Here is a 12,295-nt window from a genome sequence, read left to right as displayed (position 1 = left end):
TCCTACACTTTTTGTGGGTGCGGTGGTAGGTGTCGACGACCTCGAATCTACGCTCGATCTTTAAATAATGAGAGAGTAAAATGCCCGAACGAACGGAATTCGAACAACTCCCAAATTTAGAGTAGTGATGAAAAAAGATGGAAAATATCGAGTCGTCGTAAAATCCCCCTCAAACTGGTCTTGCTCGTTTGTATTTATAGTATCAAGCTAGGGTTTTCACCGTTCGAAATATTGAGCGGGATCTGGAGTGAATAGCCGTTTGAAAATCAAAATCGAATCTGTAAAGCTGCTTCCTTTTTCAGAAATTTCAGAAGAGTTTTTGGCCATATATGTTGACTAGCCCGTTGAGGAGGAGAGAAGGAAGTGTTTGCACGAAAATGGGTGGCACGGATCTGCCATGGTTGAAAACAAAGATGGTTTCTTGTTTGGAAGAGGAAAAAGGATAGGCGTGGCTGCTTTAATCCGGAAATGGGGGTGGCCAACTCTGTGAGAATGAAAGGGACTGAGGTTTTGGCTAAAAATGGAGGAAGGGAGAGAGAGATTAGGGTAGAGAGAGGGCGAGTGTGTGCGGCTGAAGGGATTAGGTTTTCTTTTCCTTTTCATTGTAGAAGACGCACAGGGCCGGGTCGGGTAGTTTAGGTAATGGGCTGGATCGGGTAATAAAATAGTAATGTATTTTGGGCCATTAATTTGGCTGAAAACATTGGTCTTTCCTCCTTTAATTTAATTATTCTTGGGCTTTTAACTTAATAACTAGTACACTATATTATAACTAATAATTAGTATGTATAAAGTAAAATTAATTTAACGCGTACAAATCCTAAAATGAAACGATGACGAACCATTTAAAATTTGTGATAAAGTAATACTATTAATGTTGATAGTAGAATAGTGAAAATAAAAGTAATGATATTAATAATAGTAGAAATAGTAGTGAAAACAAAGTATTTAGCTCGTTAATAAATTTAAAAGCCCAAGGAAATAAATTGGAATAAAGGAGAGACAAAATTGGGTGTCAACAATCCACTTCTCGTTACTCCGGCAAAACTTCGGCCCGGAAAGTGTGGGGGACTATACGATACGGTATAAATCGGATTAATGCTAGCCCAGAGGTGAGACGGGGGATCAAGGGAAGGAAGAAACAAGCACAAGTGTAAAGACTTTCTTTCGGACCGGGGGTATTGCATCAGAAGTGGTCGATCAGAAGAAGTCGAAGGAAAATCGTACGGTCCGATTTATCCGAGGCAAACTCCTCATCGCGCAAGGTCCGATTTCTCCGTGGCCGAGTTGATCGTGGTCGTTAGTACGGTTTCTCCGTGACCGAGTTGATCGTGGCCGTTAGTCGGGTTGATCGGTTACAAAAGCCACGCGTCGAGCATTGCCGTTGTGCGCCAATCGTACGGGTGTCGACCGTACACCCAACCTTATCCTTTTAGGTTTTTATTCTAAAAGGGGCTTTATGTTGTATAGAAGCGCCCATAAGGCAAAAACTATAAATGGGGGTGGGGGGGTGGGGGAGGTGCATTTTTACTTTGAAGGGTTAGCTTTTCAAGATCAAGAACATTGTAATAGCAAATATATATTAAAGCATCGTTTCTCCCTCTCTCTTTAGTCCGAATCAGTGGATTTTTGTGGTTTTAGCTTATTCTCCCAACACCATTAGCTTAATCTTCTATAGCAACATTTTCACTCAAGGCATTGATATATATATATTCATATACACGTATTAAAGCACGTAAATCCATAAATATTTCTCACAAACACAAAATAGATTAAAGTTATCCACATATCCTATACCTCACTTACAAATTCAACTTATTACCCAATTCCGGGGTAAACAATACTAATATGTAATACATCAAACTAAAAATATTATCTCAGCGTTAGATAATCTTTGAATAACTAATCTCTGTGATAATTTTTGGTGGTTGTTACACTCGTGATGTTTGTACAAGTGTTCCATAGACAAAGTATCTGATGTTATTAACTTGTCCCGATCCTTGCTTTATGGTTGATTTCTTTTTATAATTACTTTCTAACGCTTTTTCTTATGATAATCAAAGTTTAATATGCCAAGAAATATATATATATATTAGAGTTAAGATTAAAAGTGCAGTTGATCTACAGAATTATTAGAGCATTTATCCCTAAAAACCTATAAAGAACCACATAAACAAATTCATAAAAAATTTCAAGGCCCATAGTATATGATACTGATTTTTTTGTAGTTGTTAATTTATTACATTCGTGATGCTTGCACAAGTGTACCACAGACACGGTATGATGTTATTAATTTGTCGTGATCGTTGCTTTATGGTTGTTTACTATTTATAATTTACTTTCTAACGCTTTTTGTTATGATGATCAAAGTTTAATATGCTAAACCACAGAGATTAAAGTTAAGGTTACAAGTGCAATTGATCTGCAAGAATTATAGAGCATTTTTTAAGATGACTTTTAGGTCAATTGCTTTAATCTGTTTTGTGTCCATTCAACACTTTTACACCTGTCGTGGATACTGATCACCACCAACAAATTCTTTATTTAAGGCTTAATTAACAAGTGATTATTTATTTATTTATTTTGAGGTCCAGAACTGACATGTACTTTACAGTGAAATTGTATTATATTTTAGTTTATCTATATATATATATATATATATATATATATATATATATATATATATATATATATATATATAGCGTTCAATCAGCATTTCTCTCTCTCTCTATCTTAAAAGACATTTTTGAGACTCGTCCTTGGACAATGCTCAAAGCACCTTGGGGCACAAATGGGAGGCACTTTTCTCACGAGGTTTACGGTTCAAGCGCCTAACTGTGTGTCCCAAGCACGCTTGACACTTACCTCTTAGTCTTCGCCAACGGTATCTCTGTAGATCATGTGTATAATTGTTAAATTTGCACTATTGATCCCCAAAATTCTTTAAATAACTCATGATTCATATAGTTCTATTCAACCTCGGGACATGAAGTTTGAGAGCAACTGAAATTATGAGCCCTAAAAGTAACACACAAATGTCTAAATAAACAAAAATAAAAAGATTTTTATGGAACACCCTAATGTGAGTGAGCTAACACAAAGAAGCTTTAATCCCAACTAATTGACATCACCTATATAATTTTGCCTCCGCTTCTTTCTTAACTAGATGGCAGCACGGGCCCAACACTTTAGATTATAGTGTATCTATGTGTATGTAGTTGTATTTGGGTAGTGATAATATATATATTTTATATTGCTAATAAACATACATAAGTTGCACTGTTTTTATGCATATATATATATATATATATATATGTTTAAAACACGATTAATATAACATTGTAGCAGGTACTCGTATCCAAAACTTTATTATATTAGTGTTTGCTACGAATACAAAGTTTGCAAAAATTTATTAATACTTTTTTAAAAGAGACTTGTTTAAAAGGAAACTATTTTCCTCTCTTTGAGACAAAAACAATAGTAACATATTTAAGCATCGATTGATACTTTAAATTTTAATTCGATTAATTTAAAGGTGTAAAATATTCTATTGTTAATGTATATAGATTGGACCTAAACAATACTTATTATTTTTTTTATCAAATTTTGATTTGGATAATTCTAATTCAAATTATTAAATTAATTTTACATGTTCAAAACGAAACAAAGTAGAAATTTGATTTTCTATCTAAAAGAAGAACTACTATTTTTTAATTTTTGGTGAATATTCTTGGTTTAGCTCATTTTACTTGTCATGTTATCTTTTGCAAGTTTTTTTAAGGAAATGTCAATTAGAATTAGAATTTGACTAATTTACCTTATTTATTATTTGATATCCATTTAATATTATTTTTTCTTTTACGACATTAATCTCTTTTCATATTTATTAGAGTAAGAATAAAAATGAAAAAGTAATTAAATTCTATCTTATTTTAAAACATAAATATTTTAAGTTTATTTATTTTAGTAAACATAACAAATAAATGACATGGCAGAATAACAAATACAATAGTTAAATATCTAGATTAGATCTCAGACTAATATAAGAAAAGAAAGGAAATTGTATGGTTTGGCTACTTAATCTTTTGAAGAAAAGCAATAATATGGGATCCGCGTTTTTTGCTTTACAATAATTTCATTCTTCCCACTAATGGGTTGATACGCATGTGCAATGAATCCACCATTATTGACTTAATGAGGATAATTTGAATTACATGAATATTGTTTGATTTTTTAATATGGGGTGCACTTTTTTTTTTTTTTTTTTATATTGCTTATTTTTTTAATATGGGATCCACACTTTTTTTTTTATATTGCTTGATTTTTTTAATATGGGGTCCACTTTTTTTTTTAACATGAGTTTGGAGATGGTGGGGTCCACTTTTTATTTTTTTATATTGCTTGATTTCTTAAAATATGGGATCCACATTTTTTTTTATTTTTTTTTTGTTGGAGGTGGACGATGAAACCAATCCCAACCCATGCTAATATATAGTATAAATATAAATATAAATGTTACCAAGTCTATTTGATTTTCAAGCGATTGTAAGTCTTTCGAGCCAACTTGATGTAATTTTAAGTCTTATGTCATTTCCTTTTACCAATTTCAATCATCATAACATAATACATAAAATTATAACTCAATGTATTTGTAGGTCTACAAAGCATGACTGACTATCTCATGTGCTCTTCTCATATTTTCCGTTAGGCGAGTTACTTGTACTTTCTTGAATATGATCATTTCTAATCTAGTGTATAGTTTTGTATAAAAGAAAGTAGTAAAAAGGAATGCTAGGGACCATAAGGTAGATATTTTTCTCAAAAAAAAAAAAAAAAAGGACTTGTAGAAATTCCAGAAAAAAAAATCTGTAAACTGTACCTGGAGAACCTAGAGTTGAGCATCCAAAGAACACTTCAATATTGTGTTATTTTAAGCCAAAATTGAAAAGTGTTCAAAAAATGCCACAAAAATATAATCTGATGCACCTGTTTAGCCTCCCAAATAGGCTAAAAGTTTAAAGAAACCAAGGAAAATGGGATATAGGGAGGGTGTTAAGAACAAGAATTTTATAAATAAGCAGCATTTCCTTTCCATTCTTTTAACTCCCATCTGTTGCCGTCTGCAATTCTCTGTTTGGTTACAAGGATAAACCGCGTAAAAGGGGTCAAGCAGATTCCGCAACTGTACAAAGTCTCAGTACACCGTCCAGAGCCCTTAGGGATCTAAGGAGCAAAACAGCAAAAAAGGAGACAATGATCTCTTGTTTCCGACTAAATAGGCTGGAATTTCCAAGTTCAGTTTATTCACTTGAGCCTACATTATCTTGGTGGCACGTTCATAGGAGCTGGTATGTCAGCAATAGTAGTAGAAGGAGCGTGCGCCCGTGGGGTACCTAGATCATCTATTGCAAAATCACGAAGCAAGGCTTCCCCATCCCATTCAACTGCAGCTATTATTATAAGTTAAGGGAAGTAGAGATTGAATGAAAAAGATCTAAGAATGAAAGAAACCTAACAGAAAAGGATACAATCTGTCTTCCACATATCTGTAATGCTAACATTTGCATCTGATAGAAGCCAGTAATCTGCGTCATTCTGCAACAAACAAACAGCATGTGTAACTTAAAAACTAGCACAAGAACGAAGGAATTCTATTCGATTGTTAATGCAAATCTATGAAGTGTCGAATCAAGAAAATGAAAATAAAACGGACCCCTGTAGGAGCAAATTTTACTAATAAAAAAGTGCCAAGTCAAACCAGGCCATCACTACTGAAACTATGATTTCTTCTTTTAGCTGTTTCTCCTCTTTTAAGAAGCAATATATTAGTGTGTTTTCTACCACACGGCAACACCTCGTAGCCATACATCCGTCATGACTAGAACACATAATCATAAGTACAGATTTTACCATGTAATTGGTGAACTTTATCCAGCTTCTATTGTGTTATAGGCAATAATCACGTAGACTTTGAAAAAAGAATTGAAGAACAAAGTTTATCGTTTGCCAAGTTCCAGAGAAGCACACTTACATCAACATCTGAAGGAAGAATCTTCATCATTCCACCACCGTAATCCTGTGAAGTACCAAGATCAGAACTCAACTCATCAACATTTTGTGTTTGTCCTTCATTCTCAGTAACACTGTTTGAAACAGTAGATCTCTCCATGCCTGGATAATCCATAGAGCATGAACTTGAAGCAACTGGGATGGCCGCTGACGGTTCAACACCATTCATCTCGTCAAACTTCTCCTCAAATTGACTAATCAAACATGAAGTTCCAACGGAAAATATCAAATAGGAGAGTCAGATGACCTTTTCCAAGAGTTAGAATTACGATGCAAGGGGTCGTTTGGTTGTTGGTTAGGAAATGAATTATTCATGTATTAAAATTAACATAACTAGTATCATGTTTGGTAGCAGTATAGTTGCTATGCATAAAATTCAGCACAGCAAGTACGGTGTTTGGTTACCAGTTTACAATCCCGCATAACTAAAACATGTATAAGTTAAAGAGTCAATTATGTATTAATTTATGCATGGTAGAAGATGGAATAACTAATACATGAATAACTAAACCGGGCATAGCTAATCTCTACAAAACTAATCCATGCATTACTAATACATACATAACTCTAACCAGCAACCAAACGGCCAGTAAGGAAATAGCGACCAGGACATGCTAATAGCACTATAAGCGAATGATACCTGACAAGGTAGACATCAATGGGGCCCATTGTGCTTCTGAGTATAATTCTGTATCTCCTCTGTGGATAGTCCACAGCCTGTGGATAAAGCATGTTATTTCACCTGTAAGAAATATGTAATACATTTTCTCATAATCGCTTCCTTTCTCAACTTACCTCATCAGGATCTGGGACTTCCAGGGTGGTGCCATGAGGAGCTTTAACTGCTATTAGGGTCTCATTCTGCCAGGATTAAAGAGCATAAACTTATTCATATAAATACAATCATTTTGCGACAATGATGAAGTGGTTATAAAAGAAAACACGTAAATGGCAAAATGGACCTGAAAGCAAGGTAGGCTCTTTATATCGTCTTCAGTTACAAAAAGCCACCTAATTCACAGAGTTGAAATTGTCGTCAGCAAAGAGCAAATTATCAATCATAGGTTATAAGCTATAACTATGTAGTGAGGACAGGTACAAGAAGTTACCTTTGGTTGCTCTCGTCTTCACTCATATCCCTTAAATTTTCTTGCATTTCTCTGCAATAATCTAAACATCAGCACAGTGACATAGTTGAAGGAAGAAGCATGAACTACTGACTTATCTGACAAACCGCATACCTAACCCGCTCATCCAGTCTTCGCTCCTCCATTAAAAGGCTGTCAATTTCGGCCTGCAGAAATTGCAACCTACTTACTAGAAAGTTCCATTTTTGGATAATACATTACTTCAGAGTGCGGTTCCCGTACAACTAGAGCTCTATTTAAGTGCTGAAAACTGGTTTAACAGTGGATATCTATCATAACATAGATGAAGCCACAATCTTAGCATCAAATACTAGTTAAGGAAGCATATCCAAATACCTTTAAAATAGTGGCATCGTCATCCACTTCTCCAGGTCTAGAAGCATCAACACCCCTACGGAGCGATTATTGCACATTAGTATAGCTTCAGATGCTTAATTACAGATCATTGCAAGCAGTGTCTAAGTATAATATATGTGTTTATATCCACGCAAAGGTAAGCTTACTTCCATTGTATTCTGTTCTTGAGCTTCTTTTCGATAAGACCAATTCCTTCAAGCACATTTGTTATATCATAGATCCTTCTTTTCTGCACCTGTATGATCAGGAAATTACAATCAGATTTTTACAATGCATTAAGAACACTTCTAGCTAAATGATATATCACCTCCAAAGTGTCTGCAGCTTGGTTAAGATCAAGCATACCATCTTCAGCATGCTTGATCAAGTTGATAAATTTCTTCGTTAAAAGACCTGAACAGAAGACAGTGGTTCAATCTTCGGTTTTTTAAACTTTTACAACAAACCAATCCATGGGGAAAAAATCGTGGAATACCCAATGAACTATCGTAGCGGCAGCTTGCAGGTGTAAGAGAAGGAGAACCTGAAAATTTGCAATCCAGAAGTTGGTTAAGAAAATATTAACAACATATACTCCCTCCGTGCCAATTTATGTAAAGGTGTTTGACGGGGCACGGAGTTTAAGAATTACAGAAAGACTTTTGAAACTTGTGGTCTAAACTCTAAAGCAGGTCATATATATTTGTGTAGCTATAAATCATTTCAGTAAGGGTAAACCAGGAAGTTCAAAGTTAAATTGTCACTAAATATAGAAAGGTGTCATTCTTTTTGGGACTGACTGAAAAGGAAATAGCATCATTTAAGTTGGGATGGAGGGAGTAAAACCTTTAGATAGTTCAGAGGGAAATAAAATTTGAACATTTACTTGTGCTAAGATTTGTCCAGTTACAACCAACAACAACAACAACCCAGTGTAATCCCACAAGTGGGGTCTGGGGAGGGTAGGATGTTCGCAGACCTTACCTCTACCTTTGTGGGGTAGAGAGGTTGTTTCTGATAGATCCTCGGCTCAAACGAAACATTTATCCAGTTACAACCAAGACAGAAAAAATTTAGACACCAAGACTCACCAGCATTAGAGATAGGAGTTTGAGGTCCAGCTTTATTACTTTTTGTGGCTCTTGACCGTCCATGTGCTCTTACTCCTTTACCGGACACAGGCGTTCCAAGTGGACTATTGGCCACATCACCGTACCCGGAATTAGCAGTCCAGTTACTGGACTCAACTTCTTTGATATAGCCAGTCTTCCGCTTTAGTGCCTACAGGGGCATTAAGTGTTCAAAGTAGATTTAAGTTACATAAGTGATCAACAAAAGTAATAAGTAGCAAACAGATGAACGATTATGAGAACACTCTGAATTTTCCCTGGAATAAATTTGAGTATCCAGAATAATCTGTTTGTCTAAGGTCTGGTTTAGGGTTACTACTCAAACCCAATTAAAAAAATCTTGACTTGGCCACATAAGAGTGTTAACTAATTAGAGAACACAACAAAGAGCCCAATTGCTACTTAAACAAAGGAGTTAATTCTGAGAAGAAACCAAAATGCAAATCCTCCCACTCAATATTCTCTAGTTATCAATAGGATTCAAGAAATGAATGACAAAAGCAGTGTTGTCAAAGGCGTGCTTAAAGCGCGCTTAAGCCCTGAAGGGAGGCTCAGAAAATGTTGAGCGCTTCGCCTCGCTTTATGTGCGCTTCAGCGTCATCATTAAGGGTCTAAGATGTACTTTTCCTTGCCAATGAGCCTCTCTTGAAAAGGTGACACTAGATAATTGATATTTCACTTTATCGTAATGTTTTTACTATTTCTAAGTCCATATTATTGTTATTCATGCTTATTATTATTAGTCTTGGATTAAACATATATATATTTGGGTGGCAGATTGACACTCATTGACTCTGTTCTTGATGCTATGCCAACATACATGATGTCTCTGTTTCCTGTTCCAACAGAGATTATCAAAAGGATGGATAAAATTAGGAGGACCTTTCTGTGGCAAGGGAACAAAGAAAGGAAAGGATACCATCTCATAAAGCGGAAAGCTCTGTTGGCAGGGAAGAAATATGGAGGTTTGGGGATCAAGAATCTGGAAATTCATAGTAAAGCACTTAGAATGAAATGGTTATGGAAGTACGGACCAAATTGGTTGTCACGTGTGCATATATGAATGGCAGAATAGTAGAAGTCACAATCAACTCACTTGACTCATTTACTCCTTTTTACCAAACTTAGCCAGCAGTGTCCTAAAGTTTTCAGAGAACAAGAGGCAAATGACCTCTGGGGAAATCAAAAATGAAGAATCAAATGCAGCTTAATTGCTATAGCATGTACCATGGTTATTCAAGCAAATTCGTTAACTTAACCAAAGCATACCAGGTTCCAACAAAATCTCAACCACGAAAATTAGCCCCAAAGTTATTCACACAATGAAATACAAATAATGCAGATTAACAAGAATGCCAGTAACCACAAAATGCTGCACAAAACAGCAACAATTGAATACAACAATTCAACTCAAGCAAATCCGTATACAACAATTCAACTCAAGCAAATCCGTTAATCAACATACTAGTAACCATAGCTTATACCATGGTTACTAAAGAAAATTCGTTAACTTAAACAATGCAATACCAGGTTCCAAACAACATTTCAACCATAAAATTAGCCTCAAAGTTGATTCACATAATGAAATACAAATAATGCAGATTTTAACCAAACCAATACAACAAGAATACTAGTAACCATAGCTTATAGCATGGTTACCCAAGCAAAATTAGTTAACTTAACCAACCCAATACCAGGTCCCAAATAATATTTCAACTACAAAAATTAGCCTCAAAGTCATTCACACAATGAAATACAAATAATGAAGATTAACAAGAATACTAGTAACCACAAAATGCACAAAACAGCAGCAGCAACAACAACATACCCAATGTAATCCCACAAATGGGGTCTGGGGATGGTACGATGTACGCAGAGTCGCAGACTTTACCCCTATCCTTTGCAGGGTAGAGAGGTTGTTTCCGATAGACCCTCGGATCAATTCAATACAATAATTGAACTCACAATTACGCCTTTTTAGCTATTTTATCGAACCCATAAGACATCTTTCTTCGGAACATCTAATTCAAGTCCCTATTATTTAGTCCAAGTTCCAACCTTTATCTTAAATCTCCATTTCAAAAGGCAAAACCCACTAATAGAATCCAATAAAAATCCCCAAAAAACAAAAAAAAAAAAGACATTCCACACATTTTGCAAATAACAATCTTAGCTCAAAGAAAAATCCAACGAACTCCCACCAGCAGTGTCCAAAAATTTTCAGCTAACAAGAGACAAATGACCTCAGCAAATTTGTTAACTTAACCCAACCAAATATCAGGTTCCAAACAATATTTTAACTACAAAAAAAAAATATTCTCAAAGCAGTTCACATAATCAAATACAAATAATGCAGATTAACGAAAAATGCTAGCAACAAAATGCACAAAACAGCAATAATTGTATCTAATTCCATAACCAAACAGCAAAAATATTGTACAAACGACAATTTTAGCTCAAACAAAAATCCAACAAACTCACGGGAGACTTAACAACAATAGCTTCAGGCTGTCCAATTCTTGAATCAACAAAACCAGGTGTACTAAATCTATGATAATCTTCAGAACTAACAAACGGCGATCTCATAGAAGCAAATGGTAAGTATCTTTTAATTGTCATTCTTGATTTTGTAGTAATTTTGGTATCTAAGATATGATATGGACACCCTTTGAGATGAAATTACGCCTTTTTAGCTACATTTTATCAAACCCCATAAGATATCTTTCTTCAGAACATCCAATTCAAGTCTCTACTACTTAATCCCACCTATAATCTTAAGTTTCCAATTCAAAAGGCAAAACCCGCTAATAGAATCCAACAACAATCCCCAATAACAACACTATTAGCTCAAAGTTATTCACACAATGAAATACAACTAATGCAGATTAACAATAATGCTAGTAACCACAAAACAGCAACAATTGAATACAACAATTGAACTCAAAATTATGCCATTTTAGCTACATTTTATCAAACCCCACAAGATATCTTTCTTTGAAGACAACAATTTTAGCTCAAACAAGAATCCAAGAAACTCACAGGAGACTTAACAACAATAGCTTCAGGCTGTCCAATTCTTGAATCAACAACACCATGTGTACTAAATCTATGATAATCTTCAGAACTAACAAAGGGGGGTCTCATAGAAGCAAATGGTAAGTATCTTTTAATCGGCTGAGAGATCTCAACGCCGCCGTTTGACGGTGGCGCCGCCGTGGCACCACCAGTCGCCGGAGCACCACTAGAATTTGTCATTCTTGATTTTGTAGTAATTTTGGAATCTGAGATATGATTTGGATACCCTTTGAGCTGAAATTTTGTGGGGTATGGTTGGTTTTGGTGTGGGGGTGGGGGTGGGGGTAGGTTGGGTGGGTGGGTGGTGGAAATGGGGGAAAGGGTTTTGTTGTCAAGGGAGGGAAGGGAGGGAATTTTGGTTTTGGATAGATGTGGAGGGAACATTGACATGCAAATGTTTCTTTTTTAAGTTCATTTTGGCCCCTTGGGATACTTATTATTTGCAATTTGGCCCTTGTATTCATAAAGTTTTTAGGGGAAAATTAAGTAGGCATTTGGCCATAAAAATCAAAAACTTTTTCATTTTTTTTGGAATTT

At 35.2% G+C, this 12,295-nt stretch overlaps 1 protein-coding gene across 1 annotated transcript; it reads right to left on the bottom strand.

The window, feature by feature from the left end:
- Positions 1-4,869: 4,869 nt before the first annotated feature.
- Positions 4,870-12,050, bottom strand: LOC132032832 (transcription factor E2FA). Its single transcript, XM_059422589.1, has 14 exons — positions 11,723-12,050; positions 8,645-8,834; positions 8,050-8,097; positions 7,882-7,967; positions 7,721-7,809; positions 7,554-7,608; positions 7,311-7,363; positions 7,179-7,229; positions 7,032-7,080; positions 6,865-6,930; positions 6,710-6,786; positions 6,032-6,263; positions 5,529-5,595; positions 4,870-5,450 (listed from the first exon to the last, which is right to left on the bottom strand). Exons 1-14 carry the CDS (start codon positions 11,936-11,938, stop codon positions 5,320-5,322), a joined length of 1,410 nt encoding a protein of 469 aa, XP_059278572.1. The 5' UTR covers positions 11,939-12,050; the 3' UTR covers positions 4,870-5,319.
- Positions 12,051-12,295: the final 245 nt, after the last annotated feature.

This window comes from Lycium ferocissimum, chromosome 10, assembly GCF_029784015.1.
Source record: "Lycium ferocissimum isolate CSIRO_LF1 chromosome 10, AGI_CSIRO_Lferr_CH_V1, whole genome shotgun sequence".
Lineage (NCBI taxonomy): Eukaryota > Viridiplantae > Streptophyta > Magnoliopsida > Solanales > Solanaceae > Lycium > Lycium ferocissimum.
This window is presented reverse-complemented; position numbering and strand designations above follow the sequence as displayed.